We start from the raw sequence: 27,848 nt of genomic DNA, 5'->3' as shown, positions 1-27,848 counted from the left end.
GAAATTCCCAACTTTTTTATCTCCTGTGCTTTCATGGTCTGACTGGGGTTATCTAAAAGAACCCACCTTTTTTCAGATCATACTGCAATGTGTACATAGCAAGCAAAACAATGGCTGTTTAACATCATTTAGTTGTGAATAGGGGCGGAACGGTTCAACTTTTTCACGGTTTGGTTTGTTTCACGGTTTTAGAGTCACGGTTTCACTACAGTTTGGTATGTGCTATGTTTATGAAAAAAATGTAAGATTATTCTATAAATTAAAAAGCTTTTCAATCAAGAGCAGTGAGAGATTTCTTTGTTGTTGCTGTTCAATTAATATAAAGACTGTCACTTTAAGAGAATGATCCAGTGCACTGATACAGTAGGCTTACGTTCAGCCGGCTATGTTTGCTGTAGAATACTTACCAAGATGGGCATTTTGATATAATTTTATTGTGAATTTGTCCATTTAAACACAATTTGCGTACGTTCTTAGGCGCGGGTTTGCAGCACTTCAGATGAGTGCACGCACAAATCTTCTCACTGCGCGCACAAGCTTGCATCCTTTGGCTCTTAAATGTTTAAACTGTCAAAGCTTAAATGAGTTTAGTTTAAACACAGATATCAACGTGAGCTGTTCAGTTCTCATTTGTGTGCACACTATCAGCACGCTGCTCATATTCCAGCATACAGCATTCGCACTGAACAAGAGAGAATAGTTTTTCCAGGTTTTTTTTTTTTCATCACTGTTGCTGTAATGAACTGGGAAGCCAGAATGCGCATCCATCAACAGAAATATATATTAGCTGAATCCTGTTTGTTTTACGTGTTATTTATAGCAAACCATATTACAAATGCTTTGTCAGATTTAAGTTGAACCGCGGTCCCAGCGCGTGCCGAACCGTGTGTGGAGAACCGAACGGTTCAATTTTTTTCAGCTAACCGTCCCACCCCTAGTTGTGAAACATCTTTGCATGGAGGTACTGTACATAGCCATTATCAACTGTCTGTTTTTAATATTCTTCTGTGGAGTATAACATGCTGAAAAGGAACACCCAGGACAGTCAGTTGTAATCTGGAAAAGTCAGACTTCACGCCGCAGACACAGGGCAGCTGCTTGCCCTGACACACAGTGTTCCCACAGCTGGTAAAACACATACATATCTGTGTATATGTAAGAAATAGAGAGAACAAGGGTGCTGATGGGTCAATACAGATCCTGAAATTGAGACCATAGTGTTAATCATGACCGTCTGGAGTAAACAGCATCAAAATGGCAAAGGTTTTTGGGCTGTCAAAGGTTGTAAAGTATATAAAAAAGGATGCACATGCCCTAAAAACTGTCACTGCTGGTGCTTGGCCAAAAACAACAACAACAGCAACAGAAGTTTCATGATTTAGTACTTTAGACCCTCTCCAGACCAACTCTGACCAGTGTTAATTTAGTATTATTTGTGTACTATTTTTGAAATAGCTTTCATTTTTATATATTGAGCTTTCAATTTAACTGAATTTCATTATGCACCTTTGTCATTTTTTATATGTTTTTGGCTCTTTAATATTTCTATGTAGCTTCAATTTATTTTTATTTCAGGGTTCTATTAATTTTAGCATTTAAACTTCTACTTATTTTATGTCATTTAGTCACTAAGGCAACATTTCTTATTGCATTCAAGTTGTAATATGTATATTTTTTCTTGTAATTCAGCTTTATTAACAAAAGCAGTTTATATATATATATATATATATATATATATATATATATATATATATATAGTTATAGTTTTAGTTTTAGTATGAGTTAACAATAACAACACTGGTTCTAACCCTGTATGCAGTTAGACAGAAGTGGCCAGAATACTTTGCTTTTTGTATTTTTGTATATACTTTGAATATTTTGGTTTGGCCTGGCAAACAAGGAAATTGCATTGAAATAGGCCCAGGCCATATCAAGAGACCAGATTGTCATAGATCAACCAGCAAGCAATGCTCTAGAAATCACTCACAAACCCTAGTAAGCACATAGCAACACATGGTAACACACAAGCACTGTGACAGCAAGCTTTGCACATGCAATAAAACGTACTTTAAAAGTCAACGTCTTTCTTAACCATAATCAAGTGTAAAATGGGTCGACTGACTTTTTAATCTGGAGAAACGGGGTACTTTAGACATTACATGTCTGTTGTAGATGCTGAAGACCTCTGTGGGGCTCCTCCAGATTTCTGAAACAATTTAATGAGAGTATTGCCGGTGTCTTTGATCATTAGGGAAATGAGGATGACAGCTGGAATTTGACTGGTGTTTCTATCTATGAACTCTCTAAAGGCATGTACCGTGTATGTAGCTGTGTGTGTATATCTTACAAGAGCTCAGGTGCTGTGGAGAGGCAGCTGTTGGGATATCACTGGGGTCTCACAAGAACTGATCCACTTTTTCTTCTGCAGATCGCACTGAGAAGCGCTCCACCATGCCCGACTCACCTGCTGATGTGAAAACACAGTCCAGGTTAACTCCGCCCACCATGCCTCCTCCCCCTACCACACAGGGAGCTCCCAGGACCAGCTCCTTCACCCCCACTGCATGTGAGTACTAGCACACACTGTACTCAGCCTGTACATGGACACCTCAACAGAAGACCAATGCATTTGAATGACATAAAAGTATAAAATAGTCCTAAAATACCTTAAGTTCCTTTCTTAAAATGAGTCCAATCACTCCACCGGCCTCGCTCCCACGTCCCTCGGCCCCGCCCCACTCGTCACAGAGTCCAGTTCTGTTTTTGTTGTTCCTTGAAAAGTGGGGATATCTAAATCAATTTCCAGAATCGAAACAATTTTAACCAAGTCAGCCTATCCAGATCATTGCAGTACAGATTTTTACATTTGGTTCATTAAAAAGGGAGTTAATAGAGATGCATTGTTTCATTTAAAAATTGAGCTACATATTTGTGTCATGCTGAAAATTTTGATTTTCATGCCGAAATCCGGATTTCCAATCCATCTTCCAGCTTTTTACAGTTATTGATGTGTCAGTATTGTTGACTAGTTAGGTGGTTTGAAGAAAATGTGCTTCAAATATTAAATCAGTTATGTTTCTGTCCAATAGAGAGTAGTACGAAAGCTGTGTGTAGTTCCAGTTGAATTTTTGGATCTAATTTGAGTTTCGATTGACAGACAAGACAGAGTAGGTTACTTTTGGTATAAAACTGAATCTCAGCTTTCAAATTGAGTCATTTTGTAAGAAATTCAAACAATAAATACCATTTTATGGCTCTTTAATGTGTCGTGACAGATCGCTGTAGTGCCACAGTTCAAACAGTATGTTGTTTCAAATGGGCAAAGATATCAGTACACTATTTTTCAAGTTCAAGTACACTGACATTAATCTACTGTCCTATCTGGTATGTTTGTCGGACAAAAATGGTGTTCAAAAATCGCCTGTCAATCAAACTCCAATGCACAGGGTCAACTGCATTAAAATATTAGATATTTTCTATATTTTCATGGCTAAACGACTGCTAAACTGGATATTATGTATCGTATGTCAAATGTTATTCTTTAAATACTAGCTCTGTAAAATGGGTGATTATTAATAATACTTAAAACATTAATTAAAACATACTTTTTTTTTGATTAGCCATAGAAAACACTCTATTTTGCTTTGTTTTGTTTCGTTTTATTCACTCATTTTACCATGGTCAATAGTTGCAGGGTAACAGTTGCTTCATAACTGAAATACGGCAATTATTAAATGTCAGAGATAGATGAAAGGCATCATAAATTATCCTAATTGTTACTACTACTACTACTAATAGCTCCTTTCTAATGCTCAAAGTTACTTTACAAAGACAAAGAATGACAGAACAGATTAGAAAATGACAATGCAAAACAATTACAGAAACAAAATAAATCAAAAATTAAAAGTAAAGTAGTAAAATTATACTGTTTAGGGCCAACTGGTTGACAAGTCATTCAGATAATCAGTCAACTTTTAAAGAATATGTAGTTTTGCGCTTCCCTCATTACAGTCGACAGGATTTCCCCTTGTCTTCTGACCTGCAGATTTTTGCCCGCTGGCAGATGCCACAAAGAACATCACACATGCCAGCTCAGGGGAGCGCTAGAGCGGCTCTCTATCAAAGCCGTCCGTGCCACAGCATCCCAGCACCATGTCAGTGTAATTGAGCAGTGGTGTGCTGTCAACAGCAGTAACACATTCCTCTCTCTGATGTTACATCCCTAAAAACAGATCAGTTGGACTCTGCAATTAGCGCTTATGAAAAAAGAGACGAAAAGCAAGCCGGGTCTGAAGCAATCCGGAGCCTTTTTAAAGGCAGACTCTAATTATACATTCTGAAGGTTTAACAAAGCAAGTGCTTTGATTTCCCCTCCATGTAATTGTTACCAGATGCAGCTCAAGTATCTCGTTTCTGTTCTGTTGGAGGGAGGCCAGGCAAACGAGGCTATCACGCAGCCTAATCTCATTAGAAAGACGTTGATTCCAAGCTGCATCCCTCCACCGCGTATGTTTCTCATTGTGGCACGGGGGGCACTCGACCACATGTATTCTCCTCCTCTGGACTTAATATGTCTGATGTATGGAAGCAAGAACGCACAGCTTCCTTCTCAAAGCTGCCGTGGCTGATTCAAGCACCGTCAGTCACAGGCATTCATACGCCAGTGTCATTTTTGACAAAGGATTGCTTGCTGCTGCTTTTTAAGGAATGTTCCTGGCAATGTTTAATATCAATCTTTTGGGTTAAGATCATTCCATAATGCTTGGCTTAAAAATAAACGCCAAAGTTCTCTTTGTGGCGTGTAGAAATAATAAACTTTCTGTTTTCCAGTAACAAATGGCACCAGTCACTCTCCCACTGCACTGAATGGAGCTCCATCTCCACCCAATGGTTTCAGCAATGGGCCTTCATCATCATCTTCATCCTCGCTGGCCAATCAACAGCTGCCGCCGGCCTGTGGTGCAAGACAGCTCAGCAAGCTCAAACGCTTTCTCACGACACTACAGCAGTTCGGCAATGACATCTCACCTGAGATCGGAGAACGAGTGCGTACCCTGGTGTTGGGGCTTGTGGTAAGTCTGCAGTCACAAAAGTGTGTGGCACTTCCATGTTTTTATTTTTTGTCATAACTTAATCCTTGTGTGAAATGATAAACCTCTTTCTGGTGACATATGCAGGACTTCTCTAATCATTTAAACAGCTTAAACCTCACCCTTGCAAGTTTGCATTCACCTGTCTCAGAAATAGGGCTGGGTGATAAAGCGATAATTACTGCAATTTAATTTTATTCGACAAAACGCTAAATGTTCGATGTAATGTTTATGCACCAAAAGTGGAATGAAACAGCGCTATTCATTTGAACCACAAGGACTGTTTATTCATTATCCACTATGATGCACAGATGCGTTTATTCACCGATTAATGCCTGAATTCAGAAAAGAACACAAATTACTCTCTGATTTCAACTACTTTAAAGCCAGATGAAACAGTGCTGACAACTGTGTGCAATGATAATGTTAGAAAGTATTTCAATCAACAAATTACCTTAATTTACACAACAAACAATGAATTGAACTAAGTCCCCACCCTACAGTACATTTTATTCTTTTAGATAATCTGTTTCACTCGAATGTACGTTACAATGTGGAAGAAAACATTGTCACTACTTCCATTTCTTCACGACTTTAATGGAAAAGGATTTTCTAGCATAGCATAAAGTGTATATTCTTACTCATAGTCTTTAAGAAAAAAACAGTTGTCTCTGACAGGATACTAGTAATTATTGTGTCTCCTGAAAAGTTTACAGACAGTGGAAATTGATTTGTTTTGCTTTCTTGCCACCAAAAAGCTTTTGCCACCAAATCTTGTTTGGCTTCCATCATAGAAAATAACGGTTAGTCCAACAACAATAAATCGAATAGAACACATCTGTAGCTAAGTATAGCAACATAACTGAAGAAAAAAAAATCCACTTGACAAGATGTGCACCATAAGCTGTACCACAGTGTTATTTTCATTAATATGTAGTTATGGAATAAACTATGGTGAATTAGCAGCCTGTACTAAAGGAGGGCTGCTTTAATTAGCCGTTCCAAAGGAAAGCTCTTGTTTTCAGCGGGCATTTGTTTATTTTTTGCTGTGTCTACACGCAGAGGCTTCCTTGTGTCCCCTTGGCTTCCATGGCTCTTTTTAATTCGCTCCCCACTCTGCCTTATTGAAAAGAGTGACACACTTAATTAGCACCACCGATGCTGGAGAAAAGCTCAGGAGGCTTTCTGGCTGTCAAAACAGGCCGCTGCAATCTGGCCGAACAGATGTAAGCCTAATGTAACAAAATTCAGGTCTGGGAAATGAGGGGAGAAAAAAAGCTGTGTATTTTTCTCAAATGTATGAGTCCCTGCTCTCTTTCCCATCTTTCCTACCGCTAGCTCTCTTGGAAAAAAACATGGTGAAAATTGAAAATAGTGTCCTATCAGTTCTATCAGTCTGTTAAAAGATGATAGAGCAGAGAGCAGGAAAGATTGAAATTAGTCATTTCTCTTTTTTTTAACAGGGGTAAGATATATTTCAGTTCAGTAGGGAACAAGACACATTTTTTTAAAGCTGCATATCTTCTGCGTGTGTTACGATGTTTATACCATGTTTTATCTCGCAGAGCAAGCTGTGCAGTGTGATACTGCATCTGTAGTTTTGTTTGCATACATGTTTGTGCATGTGCTTGTTGATGCGGTTGGCTCATACACACGTAAAAGCCTCCAGATCAAACTTCCCCTTACAAGGCCTTTCACCACAGCCATCCATATGCCTCCCATTACAGTCTTCAAATCATTCAATCTACAGCAGGATATAGTTTTGCCTCCAATAAGTAATATTATCACATAATGCTTTCCACATGTATTCATGCGTGCACCATCTTTTTTCCTCTCTCCCTGCAGAACTCCACTCTAACCATTGAGGAATTCCACTCCAAACTGCAAGAAGCGACCAACTTCCCACTTCGACCTTTTGTCATCCCCTTTTTGAAGGTATTGCACAAGCAATCTGGAAAACATTTAAACAACTGAGGCACAGATGTACATATTTCTCCCAGCCATTTTTTTTTTCATCCTGGTTTCCTCATGAGCAAAGAGGTATCAGGTTTCTTGATCACTGGGACCTATTTTTTAATATGTCATGATGTGAACCCACATTAATCAGCATAACAGCACCATACGGGCCTGTCCCACTACACACTGTCTCTATTTACGTTCCAACGGACATCGTTGTTTGGCCATCGCTTTTCTCACACTCCAAATTTTGAAGGGCAGGGCACATCTGAAACTATTACCACAGTAAGATGATCTGTTGTCTGGGAGAATATCAACCTTTGCCCTCTCTGCTGCCCATTTGTCACTGCAGCCCTTATTTCATTACAGTTAAATGTGTCTCAGGGCCTGTTTATGTTGGAGCACTTAACACGAACCATTCAAATAAACACTCTGCATATTATTCTTTAGACCATGGGAAGTATTTGAGTTACACATGCCATACATTGTATCACATTATCGTGTTCGAGATAAATGATTGTAGCCTCCAAAGCGAATGTATAATTTGTTAATTTATGACATATGTTGCAAATATTGTTGCAAAATAGACATCAGCGCTTGATAGAGATTAAATTCTCATGAGCATATGGTGACTGCTGTATCCATCCACCCTCAATCGTTAGCCATTCGTTTTCATCTGCTTGTAAGTGACAGCTATTACGCACGGCGCTCCAACCTAACCATTCCCTCCCTCTTTGTCTAACCTTCACCCCCCCCTCCCCATTTCCCATCTTTCTCTCGTGCTTTGCTTTCTTCCATCTTCCTTTTCATAATAATGAAATAAGCGACCAGTGGAGATCAAATCTGTGTTGTTTACTCCATTAGACTATGATGGAAAGGAGACCGTCGGTTTTCGCAGCGCACCGTTCGGAGGCATTTTATCTTGTCCACTGCTTATCCTGGCTGGCTCTGTCGCACAGAAATTGGTCCCATTAGAGGTTGCTCAGGTCGCTGACGGATGCAGAGAAGCATACAGGGACACTTTCCCTGACTCGCTCACTCTCGCGCAGCTCTGCACCATATGGTTACTGTATCATCTAGTCAGGAGGGGTGGTATCAAAGATGCAACTTGTGTTATCTTTTTTTTTTTGCTTCCTCTCTCCCTTTCGTCTAATTTTAGTGGTTTTTCTCAAAGGAGCCTTTAATGACAAATACCATATGGCTGTGGGAACAGGGGCTTTTATAAGTGTGCAGAAGCGCATCTGCAACAATGTGCATTAGCAGCGTTTTTTCATTAGGCTAATGTTGTCTAGCGACCCTCCCGTCAGAGTTGGGTTTTGCGGGGAAGTGTTTACAGGAAGGGCAGCGTGCATCACTCTAATAATGTAATCCAAATTCGACGCCAGCTGACGGCCTTTGTGCTGATGGCTTTTGTTTATGATTCCTCTAAATGGATTCCTCGTCTGATAAATTTGTAATATTTAGCCGCCGTTTCGTTCGGCAGGCTCCATAAAGCCTGTAAGCACATGTGTTCCTCTGCGGCTCTGTGCCTCATTGCTCAGAGACGTACTCAGCGTGACATAGTCGGCGCTTCACCACATGCTAGCGGTGCAGAGGAAGTGAGGATTACATATACGTGGCAAACTGCTTTGCGGCTTGTGTTTGATATGCTGAATTCCAACTAGCTGTGTGCTAATGGACCACACAGGAGCTGGAGAACACACTTAGACATAATCATAGCAAATGTCAAATCTTTGCATGTTTGTAATCTTACTGGATTGAATTAAAAAAATCGATCATGATAAACAATAAAATTGCAAATTAGACTGTTCTAACTTTTATGGACGAATAAGCTTTTTTATTCATTGTCTTGAAATACACTGCAATAACGACTTTCTTCCTCAGTTTTTTGTCTTGTTTTCCAGTAAAAGATCTAAACATTCTAAAAACAAGACGAATTAAGATTAAAAGCAAAATTACTCGTGATATGAAGTCTTGTTTTCTATAAAATGTGTCAAAATTAGGTGAGTTTAAACAAGAAATATATCTGCCTATAGTGTAAAAACAGAAAAAGTTGTATTTTGCTTACCCTATTGGCAGATATTGTATTTCTTATTTATAAAGTTAATTTTGATTATTTATTTTTTTGAAAATTCTTAAGTCATTTTGCTTCTCAAGTGAATGTTGGGAAGCAAGACAAAATCATTTTTGCAATGTACATGGTGTATGTGAACTGTCACTAACTATGAGGACCTCCATTTAATGAAAGTCTGAGGTCACTGAGGGTCAAAGCAATTTCACTAGCCTCTGGTAATTATCAGCATAAACTACTAACAGACCATTACCTCATACAGCTGGCGACCAGGCAGTCCTTTATAAACAACCCCCATCATTATCATCATTAAAATATATCAGAATGACTTTTATTTATTTACATTTTCATATTAGATTTTTTTTATTTTTGCCATTTAATCTACTTCATGACCAGCAGCTAAATTTTGGCCACACTTTCTTTAAACTCTGTGCTTTCATAGTGCTTCGTTCAATATTCAATCAACGCACCGCTCCTAATTTTAGCCATTACATCACTGAAAAGGCGCGCAGTGGGAGTACACTGAAAAATACTCCAGAGCTGAAAAGATGTTTGATTGTAGTCTTAGATCAGAGTCACAGGCCATAGAGAAAGAAAACAGAGATGAAGTAAGCACAGAAAGAGAGAAAATAGACATCATCCTCCAACTAACACCTTGTGCTGTTTAGATGCTGCAATAGTCCGACTGTTGCTGGATGGGGATTCACAAAAACCTTTCATCTGCCGTGAAAATGCTCCTCAGTGTGTCTTTGAAGTGGCGAGGCCTCCAAGTGCTTTCGGAGAAAGCCAAGCCAGCTAGTAATCATGACGGAGATGCAGAGGAAATGAGACAGAAAGAAAGCGAACGTTGCCCCCCTCTCCCTCCCAAACCATCTGCTTTGAAGATGTCACTTTCTATGTTGACCATGATTGCCCATATCAAGGGCGCAGGGCACTAATGCATGTTTCAGGTCACAATAGAGTGCTGCTCGAAACGGTGCGAGAATGTCTTTATTTTGGAAGAATGTACCTGTAATGATAATAATGAGTAAACAAAAAATGGTGTTTAGAGCCTCTGGCTGTGGACAGCTTCATAGTGCTACATCTGTTCAGCACATCCTGACCGCTTTCTCCCCCTACAGGCCAACCTGCCGCTACTGCAGAGGGAGCTGGTGCACTGTGCACGGCTGGCCAAGCAGAACCCGGCTCAGTATCTCGCCCAACATGAGCAACTCCTGCTGGATACAAGCACCACGTCACCTGTCGACTCGTCTGAACTCTTGATGGACGTCAACGAGAACGGCAAGAGAAGAACGCCTGACAGGTGAGCAAACTGTGAATGGACATCATCAATCGGTCATGTAGTATAGTTGGTATTCAAAGAGTCACACTATATTTTCCCTTGCCATAACAAAAAACAACAACCTTTAACTTGCTTTGAGAAAAAATACAAACAATTTATTTTTCTGTAATTAATAAGTATAGCAATAAATACATTTCTTTTTTTATTTAATATTATGTTTTCTTTACAAAAAGACTGCAAATTTACAAGAAGAATATCACAAGTCATTATGACATTTTTCACGCCAATTTAAATTCACAACAACATGTTCAGTTTATCACAAAACCACTAAACCAAATGTTTGGAAAAGTTATCAAGGTATAAAAAAATCCAAAATTGAGTGAAAAGTGAGTGAACAATCTCTCATAAAAGCTCATAATAAATATTTTTTGGAGGAGTTGTAGATAAATGTTTATTTAAGCATTCATTTGTTAGCAAGTGGACTTTAGGCAGCCACACACAACTATAGACTAGGAATGCAAGCTTGTAAAACAGCTGGAGGGCTGTAGAAATGTTGCAGCAGGTTATGAGTGTCTATATTGTCATGCATCATTTGGATTCTCGTCCTTTAATGGAGCAGAACCAGGAGGAACCAGACACATCTGGAGAATGCAGATTCTGTAGAGGCTTCCTGTTGAGATGAACATGAGTGAGAATTTGCACTACTGTATAAAACTAGAGCAAGGCTACATGTCTGTTGCGGCCTGAGAGAAAAGATATAAAAGCTTTTATATATCAGTTCACTCCCAGGAGCTCAGAATTATTTCTTCTTTTCAGTGAGGAAATATGATTTTTAATACGCTAACTTATAAGAATACATATCAGCTCAGGCCCTTATGGTTATTAGAGAAGAATATACAGCTCTCAATTTTTCTCTTTCTTTATATCTGTCTCTTTTTATGTAATACCTGCATTTTTGCATGAGCTCTAATGTATGGTTAGGTGAGCCTGGGGACATGGCTGATAACACATACAGATGAGACTCAGCTCAGATACGGCTGGCTAAGCGCTTCTGTTTCTGCTTAGCTCGGCTCAGCTCCACTCAACTCTGCCTTTAGAATGAGGAGGTGCAAAATAAAGAGAAAGCAATATTGAAAGTTGAAAGGGAGCAATGCTGTCCTTAATCACAAAGCACAATGTACGGTCACTTCAGTCTGATTAATATTAAAGGAATCGGGAAACTACGGCTACCGAGAAAAGCGCACCCCACAATGCATTCTTAGTAGGACTCACCTCATTTAGAAGAGAAATGTGTGCCGAGACTTATTTGAATAAAATATTCCATTGTGCTGCACAACCACTATATATTTAAAATTCAAAAAAAAAATAATAATAATAGGTTCGGATTTCCCCACAGTCTTGTAAACTAAGGCATTTTAAGATGTTACATGAGATTTTAAAATGCTTGCACACAAGACCTGTCAATGAGATCTTAGTTGTATAGAGTAAAAAACTTGGCCTCTGTAAGTTTTTTTTTTAATGCATTTGAAAGAAGTGTCTTTAAGTTCATCAAGGCTCCATTTGTTTGATCAACAATGCGGTATAAAACAGCTGCTTTCTCTTTGATATATATATATATATATAATATATATATATATAAAAGTCAGAAGTAAAAAAAGAGCTTTATTACCAAGTGTTTACACACAACACACAAGGAATTTGATTGACGACAGGAGCTTCCAGTGCAGATGAAAGTACAGACAGTGCAACATATATGATAGTCCAGACATACTTAGGCATAACACTGTAGAGATGGAATATAACACTAATATAAGAAAAACACAAAATTAAATAATGCACTATATACTGACGTAGAGAATTTTTTATTGCTATCAATGTTGAAAACAGTTGTGGTGATTAATATTTTTTTGGAAATGTGATATTTTTTCAGGTTCCTTTGAGGAACAGAAAGGTCAAAAGAACAGCATTTATTTAAAATAGGAAACTTTTGTAACATTATAAATGCATTTACTGTTTCTTTTGATCAATTTAAAACATCCTAGGTGAATAAAAATATATTTTTTTATAGTATATATTTTATATTGTATTGTATATTATGTATATTTTCTTTGTATTGTAATTAAGTATTTCCATGTTTGTTTGTTTAGCAAGTGCCGCATGAAGACAGTACCCAGTTTTAAATACGTTTGAATTTAATTACGCAAATAAAAATATAAAGTCGAAAAATGAATTTTGCTAAGTAATATTGGGAATTTCAGACCTTTGTAATAAAATACAATAAATAAATTGCAAAGTAAATAAATAAATAGTTAAAAAAAGACATTTTGTGGATGGAAAAAAGAGCACATGGAAACCACATACCGTACCTGAATCAGACACAAGTTCATGAAGAATAGATAGAATTAGAATTGGTATTAAAATGTATGAGACTGGGGCAAAATAAAGGCAGCTGTGTTTTTTTGAGGTGTGGGTGGAGGAGAGAGGTGGCTTTGAGGAGCATATGGATGGTGATGGATGCGCATTAGCAGCTCATAAAAGCAGCTCATTATGAAGTTCAGGGTTTTGAGAGGTAACCGAGGGACGACCCCTTCACAACACACACACAGCGACTCACACAGGTACCAGCATCTGCGAACACCTGGACCCTTGACACATGAAAGTGAAGGGCAGAGCAATGTGAAAGCCCTAGGGTTTAGGTGCGCAGAGCGAGTCCTGTAAGTGCACATCTCTTACGGTCCTCGTGTGCTCTGTCAAGACCTCCTTTTACTGACAACAAAGTGCTCGACAGAAGCATAGAAGCTGCTTTTCTACTTAGCACATTAAATGTCAGACTTCTGCTGCCTTAGGGGCAGTTTCACATTGTCCCTCGACCCACAGCAGAGGAAAGTACATTACATCAATGAACACACTGTCCTCAGAAGACATCTCAATGTCTTGTTGGAGTGGTAAAACACAAAAATAAAAGACACTAATGAGTGAGTCATCATTTTCCCTGACAATTTCTGGAAAGACAACCAGTTGTTTAGAAGAATCTATCTATCTATCTATCTATCTATCTATCTATCTATCTATCTATCTATCTATCTATCTATCTATCTATCTATCTATCTATCTATCTATCTATCTATCTATCTATCTATCTCTGTCTATCCGTTCTATCATTTTATTGTTCATTCTATCATTCATTCGTTCATTCTCTTTCTTTCTATGTATCCCTCTGTCATTCATTCTATTGTTCGTTCCTTCTATTTTTCTGTCTATCATTCTGTTGTTCGTTTTATCATATGTTCATTCTATCTATCAATCATTCTATCTATGGTTCTACTGTTGTCGTTCTATCTATCTGTTGTTCGTTCTGTTGTTCGTTCATTCTTTCTATTATATATCGTTCTTTCTATCGTTGTCTTTATATCTATTGTTTGTTCATTCTATCTTTCTTTTTATCTATCTATCTATCTTTCTGTCATTCGACACAATCTGTATTGTTAAAAGCACTGTATACATAAAGGTGACTTGACTATTGTTTATCGATCATTCTATCAAACGGTCTATCTATCTATCTATCTATCTGTCTATCGTTCTATCATTCTATTGTTTGTTCTATCATTCATTTGTTTATTCTCTTTCTATCTATCATTCTATTGTTTGTTCTATCGTACATTCATTCATTCTATCTATCTATCTATCTATCTATCTATCTATCTATCTATCTATCTATCTATCTATCTATCTATCTATCTATCTATCTATCTATCATTCATTATATCATTCTACTGTTCTATCTATCAGTTCATATCAGTCTCACTTCTGCTCCTATGTTCCTGTTCCTCACTCTGGATTCTTCTGTCTCCTTCCAGAACCAAAGAGAACGGCTTTGATCGGGAGCTGCTCCATCCCGAGCACCCCAACAAGAGGCCCTGCACTATCAGCCCTGGCCAGCGCTTCAGCCCCTCCAACGGGATCTCCTACCAGCCCAATGGCCTGCCGCACCCCACCCCGCCCCCACCACAGCACTACCGTCTGGACGACATGGCCATCGCACACCACTACAGAGATTCCTACCGCCACCCCAACCACCGCGAGCTCCGCGACCGCCCTCGGCCTCTGGGTAAGAGAGAGATTACAGCAGCATCTGGGGGCAGTCATTAATAATGCTGTGAAAGATTGTTAGAGTCTGAGACGTGGCTCCATGGCTGCGGTCACCAATGCCTCCAATCCTCAAACTTTGTAAATAACATATTCTATTTTGATGCAAGACTCCTATAAATTTTGATTGTAAAAACAAGTTTCAAATAAAATGAGGCTCAAATTCAATTAATAGACACCGGAAATATAGAAAGTCACAGTAAAAGGAAAAGGTTCTTACTTAAATAAATAATAACTGCTAATAAAATGTCAATTAAATTAAAAATAATTACAAATATATATAGGAACATAAACTTTTTTTTAAATGATTTGAGGTTTACATAAAACCAACTCTCCATATCAGGTTTAAATGTGCTAAAAATATTCAAGCACGTTAGCCAGTGATATATGTACGAGATATGCATAAGCCTGGCAGCTCTGGTGCTGTGTGGAGAGAGCGAGAGAGCATGCCCACAGGCTGCATGGGAGAGAGGAGTGAGGGATGAGAGCATGTGAGGAATGAAGAGTGTGTGAGCGATGGAGGACGTCAGGAAGCGGGTGAGCTATGGTTGTGAAACAGACGGCCACGACATGCCGCTGAGGGCAAGCAAGAGAAATGGAAAACCGAGGCCCAAATAGTAACACGTTTAACATTTGCTCTCTCTTTTTCTCTCGTTCTGTGTCAGGGATGCACGGCAGTACGCGCCAGGAGGAAGTCATAGATCACAGACTTACAGACAGAGAATGGGCAGAAGAGTGGAAGCACCTTGACCATGTAAGAAAAGTAATAACATTTTTATTACTATCCAAAGTATGTGTGTGTGTGTGTGTGTGTGAGAGAGAGAGAGAGAATATGACACAAGAAGTGTGTTTACTGATACGTTGCTATGTTTGCATGTTTTTTTGGGGGGCTTTGGGGAAAATCTTCTAGACAACGAGAATATATTAAGCTCAACTGGAGATTTTAGCTCCTGTTTTATAATGCAAACATTTATTTCAAAGCTTTTTTTTTTTTTGATGAATATCTATATTAACTTGTGTACAGTTTTGTCTAATACGTTTTAGGAGACACATCAGTTGTTATTAAGTTGTAAGGTCTCCTGGGCTATAAAAGAGCAACTTCAGAGCATTGACTTTTTGTCAGGGGTTGGCATTAGTGCTTTAGCGACTGTAAACATATAGAGGTGTGAGTCGTCATTCAGTGCCAGCCTTTAACATCATGTTTTTATATCTATTTCTATTTAGAGCAGATGTTGTGTTGGTAACATTCTTCCTGCTTCTCCCCCGCAGCTCCTGAACTGCATTATGGATATGGTGGAGAAGACACGCCGCTCTCTGACGGTGTTGCGTAGGTGCCAGGAAGCCGACCGGGAGGAGCTCAACTACTGGATCCGTCGTTACAGTGATGCTGAAGATCTTAAAAAGACCAGCAGCTCCAGCAGCAGTCAGTCCAGACAGCAGAGCCCTGCCAGCCAAGAAACCAATGCTTTAGGTAACACTTATTCATCTCAAGATGTTTGTCTGAGATGTCTGTATCACCTGAAAAGTTTATGTTCTATTTCATACATCAGTTAGTTTATTTAAAACTGATTTGTCTGATCTTAAAAAGAACAGATTTACAGTCAGTTGTAATGATCTATCAGTTATTTTGAAAGGGAAAATGGTTGTACCATGTATTGTAAATGAAGTGTCCTTTTTCCTCTCTCTTCCAGATGTCCATAGGGAGCTCCTTCACAGGCCAGTGTCTGGATACGTACCTGAAGAAATCTGGAAGAAAGCCGGTTAGCATGCCATCTTTTTTCTTTTTTTTTTGAACGTGCACACACTCTCATAAGCGCAGGTGGAAAATCAAAGCTAAATTATTCAGGCAGAGCTCTTCAAAGCCTGTCTGTGATTTAAAAGCTCTCTGAAATTCAATCAGTCAGTTATTTGTATGCAGAACTGCAGAGTCAGGTGGGAACCTGGTCGGTGTCACACCAAACTCGGGTGAGACCTCGACATAACAGTTGTTTTCCTGAGATTGCGGTTGTTCTGTTGAAAAATCGGGGGGAGGGGGGGGGGTTCGAATTATATGCACAAGAAAGGATGCATATATAATGATGTTGGGACACTACACAAAATAAGTACAAATATTAGTATCTTAGTAAAACAAAAGTACAACAGATAAATGCATATTTTTAAATAAATAAAAATAAACAGTTTCACAGATTGAATTCCTATAATGCTTTTTAAGCTACTGTTTTTTTCTTTTCTTTTCATGCATATTTGCAAAATTATCTTTTATAGACAAAAAAAGAGATTTAGTCATCATGCATTTAATTTAAAATCATTAACAAAAATCTTGAGAAGCAGATATAAGACTTGGAAGGTTAAGTCATTATGCATTTTATTTAAAACATTATTTGAAGCAAACATGAAAAATCTTTAGAAGCTGATAAAACACTTGGAAGGTTTAGTGGGTTTTTGTGGCATTTTGTTTGACTCCTGTAATGTTCCCTGAGTCGTGTGTTGGGCAGTTCAGTGATTGGCTTCACTGGAAGCACCTCTACACATTCCAACAGTGATGTCAGATCATAAAGCTCTTTTATTGCTCTGGCTGAACAGGACACATAAGTGCTCCCAGCCTTTACAGCACTTCAGCACTCTTGCCATTAGCTGTGCAACAGGCTCTCAGCTCTCCACGGCTCTCTGTTTTATCACAGTAGAGGAGCTGGTTAAAAGACGGATAAAGATATTAAAAGGCTTTGTTTAAAGAGCAGTTGATCTGTGCGAAATATGACAAGTGATGGGTTCTGTAATAACAGATTGTTTATCTTGGCCTCATACACGATAGAGGCATCTGCTAAAGCAGTTTGTCTTTGCTGTGTGGTCTTACCAAAGGCTTTATAAAAGCAAACAAGCCTTTCTATGAAAGTGACGTTACAAAAGACAGTCTAAGTCTGCTCGTTTTAGCTAATACGTTGCCTTTACATCACAACGGCGGTAGTAACACCCTAAACAAATCACCACAGATTGAAATTCCATCTGAATAGTAATATATAAATGCAGTAAAATGTATCAGGGAATGTGGTGCATTTTCCATGACCTCAGTCCATCAAAAGGGATGACTTTGTGCACCAAACCACCATGGTTTCACAATTCAGTCCAGTCTTGATGAAAATGTCCCTGGCTCTGTAATCCTTCATATTTAAGACTGGGGAGGAGGGTCTGTGCAACCGCAGCCATCCATTTCTGCAGAACAAGAGACTGCCATGACAGTTTAGTCTATTAAAACTCCTCAAGATCAGCATGGCTTTTTCAAAACCATTGTACGCCTTTAGTGATTGTTACACAACCCAAGCTAAAAGTGTTTAAGAGTCAAAACTGCCTTAAAGCGGTCTTCACAAGTTGCCACAGTGTAATAACGGGTGAATGTCCTTTTTTTTTTAGAAAGATTATGTACAGTAGGTGATGAATATTCAAGCCCTTTCTCACACCGTGCCATATCCTGATCTGTATGGGCCTTTGGGGGTGCAATTGAAATGCATAATTTAAATATAAATTGCCCGATTTGCATATGCAATTAGTCAGGCTGCAGCCTTGAACAATGAAAACAAACAAATACACACACACAAAAAAAGCCTAGTCTGCTCTTGAGATGAGTTTTCCAGCCAGAAGTATTTACGGTTAATGGGATAACAATGTAAAAGTACAGATAAAGTTCGAGTTCAAGGAAATACATTTATACTTCAGAGGGAAAAATATAAAGCATTACCTGTAATCTGCCTTGTGCACTACAGTCAAGTCTTTGGTTTGAGGCAAAACTAAAGCACTTTTTGTTGTTTATTTGTATTCGGCAAACACAGAAAGTCATCTGAGCCCATTCAAATAAAAATTGATGTTTCTAATTAATCCCCAGATTAATCTTTCAGCTGCTTTTGAACAAAACAAGCCAACAGCCATCAATTAAACAACACAAAAATAGTTTTCAAATGAATTAAAATGTCAGATACTAATGTTGGGTGATTGTGTGTATGTACTGTATATATAGAGAGAGGTTCTTTGCTGATTGTGTGTATGTACTGTATATAAAGAGAGAGGTTATTTGCTGGGTTTCTGTTGCTGTGCCCTGGACACTTAAAAGCACTGTGCTCTTTCTTTCAGAAGAGGCTGTGAATGAGGTGAAGAGGCAGGCCATGTCTGAGTTGCAGAAAGCCGTGTCAGAGGCCGAGCGCAAGGCTCATGAGATGATCAGCACCGAGCGAGCCAAGATGGAGCGCACTGTGGCCGAAGCCAAGCGACAAGCGGCAGAGGACGCGCTGTCAGTCATCAACCAGCAGGAGGACTCTAGTGAGGTAACAGCTTGAGCGCCTACTGCACATTGTTATTGTGTTAGCGAACAGCTGAATGATTCATTGGTGATGGTAATACATTCCATAATTGATTATATTTTGCATTATATATCATCTTGGAGATTTTATTTTATTTTATGTAATGTGTACATGCCTGATTCACTTGGCTGGGCTGTTTTAGTCCCATTGCTTACATACGATCTCTTTAGTATGGAAATCTTTAGGAAAACATGGATATCATATGAAAAGCACGGGGGAAAAGAAAGTGTCCCAGATAATTCCTCATGCAGCCCGGTGTCATGCAGAGCTGAGGAATATAACATTGCATTTATCACTGCAGGCAGAGCGGCACTTTTCCTCCTCTAAATGAAACATGTGGACAGTTAAGGTGGTACTGATTTGGATGAGGGAAATTGGGAAGGGAGCGCCAAGTGTCTGCGCACAGCAGGGGTACGGCTCGTTTAATCAGTTAGCAGAGAAAGGTGGCACGCATCTGAGTTTAATTGCACGAGCCATGTTTATGCACCTCCCCCTGGAGGATTGCGTCGGTAGCCATTTATAACTCTGGATTCTTGTCTCTGGGACGCATTCGAGACTTTGTGATAATTGCTCCTATTTGGCCTGGAGACAAACACAAAGAGGCCACAGTGGTAACCTGAGTTTCTGTGTGATCTTTGAGCATTTTGTAGTTAACCTGTTACAAATGTGTCTTCACATAGTGCCATGTGGAACTGGGTAAAATGACTGCGTTTTTCCCTAGCTAGCTCATTATTTCCGTGTTTTCAAAGCAGGGAGATCCAAAGAAAAATAAAGCAGAATTCTCTATTTAGACTTAAAGTCAAATGGGAAATGTTTGCTGCTAATGAGCCGAGACTTTCGCTCGTTTTTCTCAAAGGCCTGTGGATCCATTATTTCCTAATTGGGATAATACCCATGGAAAGAAATGCATGTTTATATATATATATATATATATATATATATATATATATATATATCACAGCTTAAACCTCCTTCCCCCTCTCTCTCGTGCAGAGCTGCTGGAATTGCGGGCGCAAGGCGAGCGAGACTTGCAGCGGCTGCAACACGGCGCGTTACTGCGGTTCCTTCTGCCAGCACAAGGACTGGGAAAAGCACCACCACGTATGTGGCCAGACTCTGCAGGCTCAGCAGCAAGGCGAGACCCCCGCCACCGTCAGCTCCTCTGCTACCCCCAGCAGCGGCGCCGGCAGCCCTGCGGACACACCATCCGCCGCCACCCCTCGCTCGGCCACGCCCGGCACGCCCTCCACCATAGAGACCACGCCGCGCTAGAGCCCCGAGCGGGCCGTTCCTGATGCCTCAGCCGGCCGGGGACTGACTCACCTGCCTCACTCGCTGCAAAACGCTAAATCTAGCGCACTAACAAAGAAGAGACTGTACTTAGGGCGATCTACCCCCAGGAGGTCCATTTCGGGTCATATTGACTTGCCAAGATAGAGAACGCAAAGATATTCTTTGTTCGAAATTCTCATTGTTCTTTATTGTTACTACAGCTATTATCGCTTACTGTTGATAATGCCATTTATTGTTGTTGTGGCTCTCTTACATTCTTGTAAATAAGAAGACAAGTGGAGTAGACAGCCGGGACCTCTTGATGAGTATATCTGACCTGCCCTTTGTTATGTTTGTTTGTCGTTTTTTTCCTCCTTCGTTCCGTTTTCAAAGCTCTTTATCCAGTAGCTGGGATATGAAACTATTTGACCTCATTAAAAGACACTTTAAATGACAAAAACCAAGGAAATACTTCATAGCTGATGTAAGCAGACTGAATATTATTAAGACAAAAAAACAGCATTCCTTGTAGAGAAGACAACACAATGTTGATGAGACAAAAACACGCCATGAAGGGCATCTGCATTGGACGTGGTGGAGTAGACGGCGGATGGCGTTTCTGGCCCACGCGCTGAACTCTGCAGATGTGCAGCAGATTGTGAAGGAACGCAGATGTTCGTCCCTTTTCTGCAGGATTATATCCAGGTCATTGGTCTAAGAAATAAAAAGCTGTTTCACTGAGGAATGTAGGGGCGAGAAGGGCCCGTGCTGGATGTTGAGTACCACATGGCGTAATGAAGGATGCGCTCTGAGCCCTGATCCCAAATGCACTCCATCAGCTCCCAAAACAGGAAGTGAAGTCATCGGCCCACCAGAGCAGGACTGTCAGAACCTCACTGTGACAGCCGCTGGGAAACAAAGGGCTGAGAAATTACCTATGAATCACTGACTGTTGGAGCCCTCTCCTGTCCTGCCTATCTCTAACCCCGTCACCTGTCCTCGTTCTGCTTCTTTTTGCCCTTCTAGATCTCATTGTGTTAAACACTTGTGTCCTGTGCCGTCTCCAATGGTTATTTATTGTACATGTGATGGACAATTGTGACTACGCATTAATAGTTTAAATCACGGTCACAACTTTTTAGTCTTTCTAGGTGCAAAAAGGAAGAACATATTTTCTCTTTTTTCTCTCTCTCTCTCTCTCTCTCTCTCTCTCTCTCTCGCAAGCTGCTTTTCTATTCGTATGTGTTTGTGCTAGTCCCTCTTGTAGTTCTCTAAGAAAAAACACTTTTCCCATTGTCCTCAAAAGACATATGCTATCTCTCAAAGCTGCTACTCCAGTCTCATTCAGATGTTTTTTTTCTGAGAACTAGCATGTTACATGGAATGCTAACATAAATGTTTTTGTACATGGGACGTACATAAATGTATTTGCACTGTCATGGTTTCTCTCGGCATGCTTCTTTTGGCAGTTTTTTTTTCCATAGGGAAAAACTTCATAGGTTATCTTTGGAGTGCTTCGTTACATATCTGTGATTTCCTTTTCTTTTTAAAAAATGGAGAAAAATCTATGAAAAAAAAAACAGAAAAAAAAGAAAACAGAAAAAAAAGAAAACAGAAGTATCACAATCTGCTTTTGTTAACATTTTTTTCTAAACATTTTTGCTTTGAATAGTTAAGGACAGTGCATGCATATGCATACTGAATGCTATGGTATATGTTGTTTTTGTTTTCTACAAAAAAAAAGATTAAATGTACAAAAAGAAACTAACTTTCCAAATGCAGAGGTGAAAAACAGACAGCTTTAACACTGCAGAGCACCAGGATACACAGTATTACAAAGGAATTAACATGGAAGACAGCCAAAGACAGACATGAAGGACCAAAACCTGATTTTATCCAAGATTTAAACATGACAAAAATTACTCACTCCAATGCATTCTTGTTTTCTCCACGTGTTTATCAGGGGAAGCCACACAGAGCAATGTTTCCATTCGAAAATCTTTAACTCTCCCCTGTCCAGAGCCAAGACCAGCCCTATTCAGCTCATAGGGAGGAGCAGCCACTCAAACCATGTAGCAGTTCCTAAGAAAAGAGGGTTTCACATGTGGATGAGGTGGTCTGAGTGATCGAGCAATAATCGAATAGGCAGATCCCATATGTAGATCCTGCAGGGCGAGTGTCATTGTCGTCGTTTTTCTTTCCGTATCATTCCTCGAAACAGATTTGTCATAAGAACGCCGCTCCAAAAGGCAACCAGACCAACCGAACTGAAGCTCTTCTTGTTCATGAACGGCACATAACCAAACCTTCAAGTGTTTCAGCTCAAGATTAAAAGCCATGTGAGAATCTAAAACTAAACAACCTCGTCAATGGCTTAAGAGGAAGAGGGGTCTAAACGGGCACTTAAAGGGTTAGTTCAGCCAAAAAATGAAAATTAAGCCATAAATTACTCACCCTGAAGTCATCCTAGTTGTATTTGACTTTCTCCTTTCAGACAAATTTAGTTGGAGTTTTTTTTTTAATTGTTGCTTCGTTTACAACTGTGAGCGCAAGCTAGATTAAAGTGATTATTATGTTTTTAATATGGATATTTTACTCATGCATCGATTCACTAAAGAAGGCCTTTGTACACCCCCGGAGCCGTGTGAGACACTTTTTTTTTTCAAATGGATGAGCTTTTTATTAAACTTACCATGTACTGATGGAGTGCAACACCCACTGAGTGGCATAAAACAGCTTGAAAGATCAAAGACATTTTTTTTTTTTTCATAACTCCAACTGGATTCGTCTGAAAGAAGAAAGTCATATACACCTTGGATGATTTCAGGGTGAGTCATTTATTTCTTAATTTTCATTTTTTGGCTGAACTAACCCTTTAACTGCAATCTGATGGCTCACATCCCATGGTGCTAAATGCTGTGCATTTGACCTCTTACAAGGAGCGGGAGCTCTTACCACTCGGGGCCTACTCCGGCATGCTACGGTTAAATAATCCAAAAAAACATGGGTGTAAGACACCTGTCCGCATCGCTAGAGAACCTGCCAGCTAAGCTGTCTTGAAACACTATTTTTGAAAAACACATATAGTTAGTGCAGTGAGTTCGATCAGGGTGACCTGAATAAAATATGCGTGGACAAAGCGTTAAGTAACTCCTCCTTCTCCTTCCCAATCTAGTACGTCTGTTTTGCTACAACCTTTTTTCCTCGGTGGCAAAAAGTCTCACTCTACCTCTGACAGCACATTAGGAGCACCAGTCGCAGAGCAGACACTGGTCTAGTCAAACCAAATGGGCACATGAGAGCAGGACTTAAACCCAAAGTTAAAAGCTCATATAGCTGCAAACCATATCACTACTTGGTAACAATGCAGACCTCATGAAAAAAAAAATAATAATGAATAGAATAGAATACTAAAAAAAAAATTGTTTTGTTCATTTTAAGTTTGTCACGTGTACTAATCGCTTTGAGTCAACTCAAAGTAAAAAAAAAAAAGTTTCAGAGTGTTGACTCCATTTGATATACACTTTAATTCAATCCATGGTCAAAGATGAGAAATGTGATATATTCCTATTGCCCTCCTCTTCTGCACCCCCTTCCCCCCCATTTCTGTCTTCTATTGTGAGACACACTTGGCCGCTCGTCAGTGTCGTTTAGGTTCGTGTTTATGGGGGATTCGCACCAAACGTGAGTGGAAAGTAACGGCTGGTGAATTCGCGCATGCCTTGTTTGCCAGGTGTTACGTTGATTTTTTTCTCCAGTTTGTAAAGTGAATTAAACTTTGGGATAATAAAGGGACAGTGGAAACATTAAGTGTAATGAATTGGTCGGGTGGGTTCAGGATGGGCAGTCGTAGGATTCTTCGAAAATCTTTATTGTGAAAAAAGCTCATTAAAAAGTTGTTGTGCAATACTTAATGTAAACATGAACCACAGGTTACAGGTGGGCTGGGAGGTTGTGGACTCTCTCACACCTTTTCCAAATATGGTTTTTGAGTCTACTATGTTAGAACTGTGGTTTCTTGTTTAATCTGTTTTCTTTATTTTATTGTCTCATTTTTGGGGGCTGTAGTACATGGTCTGTCAGTCTGTGAATCTTTGCAGTATGATTCTGGTATTGTTGTACTCTTTACTGTGTAATAAATATGTTCATACCTGCATTCGAGATTTCTTTTTGTATTTGTTTTAAATACTCTACACACATACATTCTGTTCAGATGCATTGTTTGCATTCATTCATTAGGCAACTTATAAATAACAACAGAAATTAGTTCTAAAGCAGCAGGAACCTGAGAAGTGCTATAATACAAAATTTCCAGATTGTTCGAAATGGTAAAGTAAGAAAGTAAGCACCAGTAAAAGTATGTTCCTATGGTATCTGTGAAGCAGGAAAATATGTAAGAATGTCATCATTGTGATTTCCAAGATTAATGTGGATAAATCTTAAAAACATTTTAATACCTCATGGTAATTTTAATGACATTTTATGCATCATTGAATATTCAGATATATTAGATATGCCACAGGCTACAAATTTCACCATTATGCTAGCCTATTTGCACTTTGGTAAATCATAGTTATTATGACATATAAAGTGTACATAATAACACAATTGTGACCTTTTATCTCAGAATTTTGAGTTTTGAGTTTTCATAATTTCTACTTTTTTCATAATTGTTTTTGTCATAATTATGACTTTTAACCTATAATTGCTTGCCAGTTGTAACTTTGATTAATTATGTCTTAATATCAAATAATTATGATTTACCAAGCATCATTTTTTTTCATGTGTAATCTCTACAGAAACCTCAAAGGACTAGAAATGTCATGGAACTGGTCAAAATATGGGGAAATTATATACTTTGAAGCACTTCTAAGCTCAATTCAAATGGCCTTTTTTACAACAAATGTGTCCAAACCTAAAACTTTACTTCAAGTAAGAGACCTACAGTTAAAGAGTGAGTAAATTGTACTTCAGTATATATGTATACGTGAATGGAGAAAAGCTTGAGGTGAAATTAGGCTTTGAAAAGCCCTTTGAAATGCCGGCTACACCCAACATAAGTGGCCTTGGGAATTGAAGAGTAAATGCTCTCTGAAGGGAAGCTATTAGTGTGGAAGGTCTGTATTTAAAGTGTCACTTAATTCCCATGTCCCCCATTTTACATTTTACCTAATGTTGAAATGTTAATATGTCCAATATTCAGCCCACTTTGTCCAGAAATGTGACAGCAACATTGACATGGCAACACATTTAGTCCAGCAATTACCTTCGTCCCGGACCGAAAGCCTTTATAAATGCGACCGCCCCCCACCCCACGCCAAAATGAACCCCTGGATTCGTCGTTTGCTCAGCCATGACAAAACCTTCAGAGAATCGCACAAATCTTCCGAGAGGTCTATACCTTTGTGAAGCTCTCACGCTTCTTATCTGCGTTTATTACGTTTAAGAGATCATAAAGCCAAGGATGAGTTGAAACACTGTGATATTCCTGTCACTCACCACCTTTCGCTTTTCAACTCTCTTTTTTTTATCAAGTGGCGGGAACTGACAGACCCTCAATTAAGCGAGGCCTAGAGAACTGTTCTCAACCGATAACAATACAAATGGATTCTTTCAAACAGAGAAAAACAGCTGTCTCTATTATTTGAATGCTTCACCTTTCCCCGCTCTATTAATTGGGTCTTTGATCACAGGCAGAGGTGCAGAGTGCCTGATAAGAAAAAGGTTATTAGTAAAGTAGCCCGGAGGACCAAGCCGCGGCCTAGCGTGGGCTGCGCGAGATGAGATAAGCCCATAATGCCCATGTGTGCATGTGCTCATGAGCGATAGGGCCGCCGTCTGCCTCCGAGACGATCGCACGAAGAAGAGCAATACTCTGACGAGACGATAGCTAATGCGGGATATAAATTTGGCTTCCAGGGGTAGAACGCAGGATTAAACTCCATAAAGAGTTCGGCTCTAAATGGTTTACATTTTTTGCCTCTAAATCAAACTGTGTCGCAGAATTTCACCGTGCTTTTTTGAACCCGATATGCAGCGAGGAATATTACTGTAGTATGCCCACAGTGACAGAGGAGAAAATAACACTCTGCCTTTGAGAGTCGAGCGAGAGTGTCTCTTTGATATGCAGCCCAGCTAAATTTGAGGTTTTAAATCTGATTTCATCTAAGCCTGTTTATAGTCCCATGTCCACGGATGAGGAGCTGAGTGATTCGAAACACCTCGTTGAAAAAGCTTCGCAAAACTCTCTTGTAATAGGTTTTTTTTCTGCAACTACAGAGGAATACAACTAGGGGGTACGAGAGCATATTAGGCCTGTTATGGTGGGGGCAAAGTGACTCCATGGAGAAAACATTTTTGATTAAATTACAGAACACAAGGTTATCTTTTCCAAGCACATGCCTCACTGCCCCGGGCCTGGATAATCTGTTAATACCATTCAAGCAAAATGACATTATTAAGGAAGTGGAGTACTGCATCTCCACCCAGGCCTGAATGATGCATGTAGCCGACCCTTCATCATCCTAGACAGAGGAAGTGGGCCGAGATGGAGAGAGAAGGAGAAAAAGGCTGCCTGACAGTGACAAAAGCACTGCTTAAATGTCAGCTAATGGTTCCACAGCACCCTGCTGATGAACAGGGCGAGAAAGGAAGGAAAAAAAGAGCAGAAATATATCTATCATTTATCTCCAGGGGCTGAAGAGCTCAAGCCTATATTTATCCCGTGAAAAATAAAACAACACTGCTCTTTCTCACACTGTCTTAAAATCTGCCACATTGAGAAAATGTGTAATCCAGTTCGTGGTGGACATAAAATCTCAACTAAAATCATCCATTTCAACCTAGGATCTAGGTTGGGTAATTTACATTATAAATCTAGGCTATAGGAAGGTATGTATACGAGTCAGTACAACGAAATCAAACAATGTCTACGTTTACATGGACATCAGTAATCTAATTATTTACCTTATTCTAAATAAGCCAATATTATGATTATGGTGTTTACATAAGTTGGTTTTAGAATATTCCTTTCATGTTCCTGTTTTTCATGTTATGATGTTTTATTAACAAGATTCGGGAGGAGCGCGTCAGATACTTAGCCTAATCAACACAGGTGGACCATAATCAAGCAATCAATCCCATAGTATAAATATCGCTGACTTACCTCTATCCATCGATGGTTTATCAGCATCCCTCCTCCACCCCATCTCCTCACTTTGAGTTCACTTTATAAATAGACGGGGAACTGGGGGTACTCTAGGTTCGGGCCATTCCCGAGCTCGGAGCCCTTCCCCGGACAGCACGCCAAATATGCATACCATACCTCAACTAATTATATATAAGCGTGAACTCATGAAATAGTACATAGTTCGATTAATGGCACACGTCATTTCATCCCCACGTAATTTCACATATAAACATATAGTTCGTCTTCGTGATGATGCCATGGGTGTTTTATTTTAAATGTTGTGAAAACTACATTATTTGTACATGCATTCAGATGATGGCGGATGGTGTTGAAGCTCTTTTATTTACCTTCAAACGATTGACCACTGCCGTGTGTGTATCCTGTCACAAAATGAGGCGAAGTCTTACACGATGGTAGTAATGTGATTAAGGTATTTACAGTAGATGTCTATTCTGCACTTTAATAATGCGACTCAAAAAGGAATACTCCACAT

The 27,848-nt window shown here is 39.4% G+C and overlaps 1 protein-coding gene across 4 annotated transcripts in view; it reads left to right on the top strand.

The window, feature by feature from the left end:
* LOC132145468 (protein CBFA2T1) overlaps positions 1-24,322 on the top strand; it is a 56,460-nt gene extending 32,138 nt beyond the window's left edge. For 2 of the 4 annotated variants that reach the window (XM_059556528.1, XM_059556531.1), the window contains exons 2-11: positions 2,429-2,566; positions 4,831-5,072; positions 6,936-7,025; positions 10,239-10,420; positions 14,257-14,507; positions 15,211-15,308; positions 15,815-16,016; positions 16,237-16,305; positions 18,668-18,858; positions 19,888-24,322. In XM_059556528.1, the coding sequence (XP_059412511.1) occupies positions 2,429-2,566; positions 4,831-5,072; positions 6,936-7,025; positions 10,239-10,420; positions 14,257-14,507; positions 15,211-15,308; positions 15,815-16,016; positions 16,237-16,305; positions 18,668-18,858; positions 19,888-20,166 (1,742 nt within the window). In that variant the 3' untranslated portion in view covers positions 20,167-24,322. The remainder of the gene's footprint in view (positions 1-2,428; positions 2,567-4,830; positions 5,073-6,935; positions 7,026-10,238; positions 10,421-14,256; positions 14,508-15,210; positions 15,309-15,814; positions 16,017-16,236; positions 16,306-18,667; positions 18,859-19,887) is intronic. The other 2 variants (XM_059556530.1, XM_059556529.1) reach the window with 2 other exon arrangements.
* Positions 24,323-27,848: the final 3,526 nt, after the last annotated feature.

The sequence above is a fragment of the Carassius carassius genome, chromosome 8, assembly GCF_963082965.1.
Source record: "Carassius carassius chromosome 8, fCarCar2.1, whole genome shotgun sequence".
NCBI classification, from domain to species: domain Eukaryota; kingdom Metazoa; phylum Chordata; class Actinopteri; order Cypriniformes; family Cyprinidae; genus Carassius; species Carassius carassius.
This window is presented reverse-complemented; position numbering and strand designations above follow the sequence as displayed.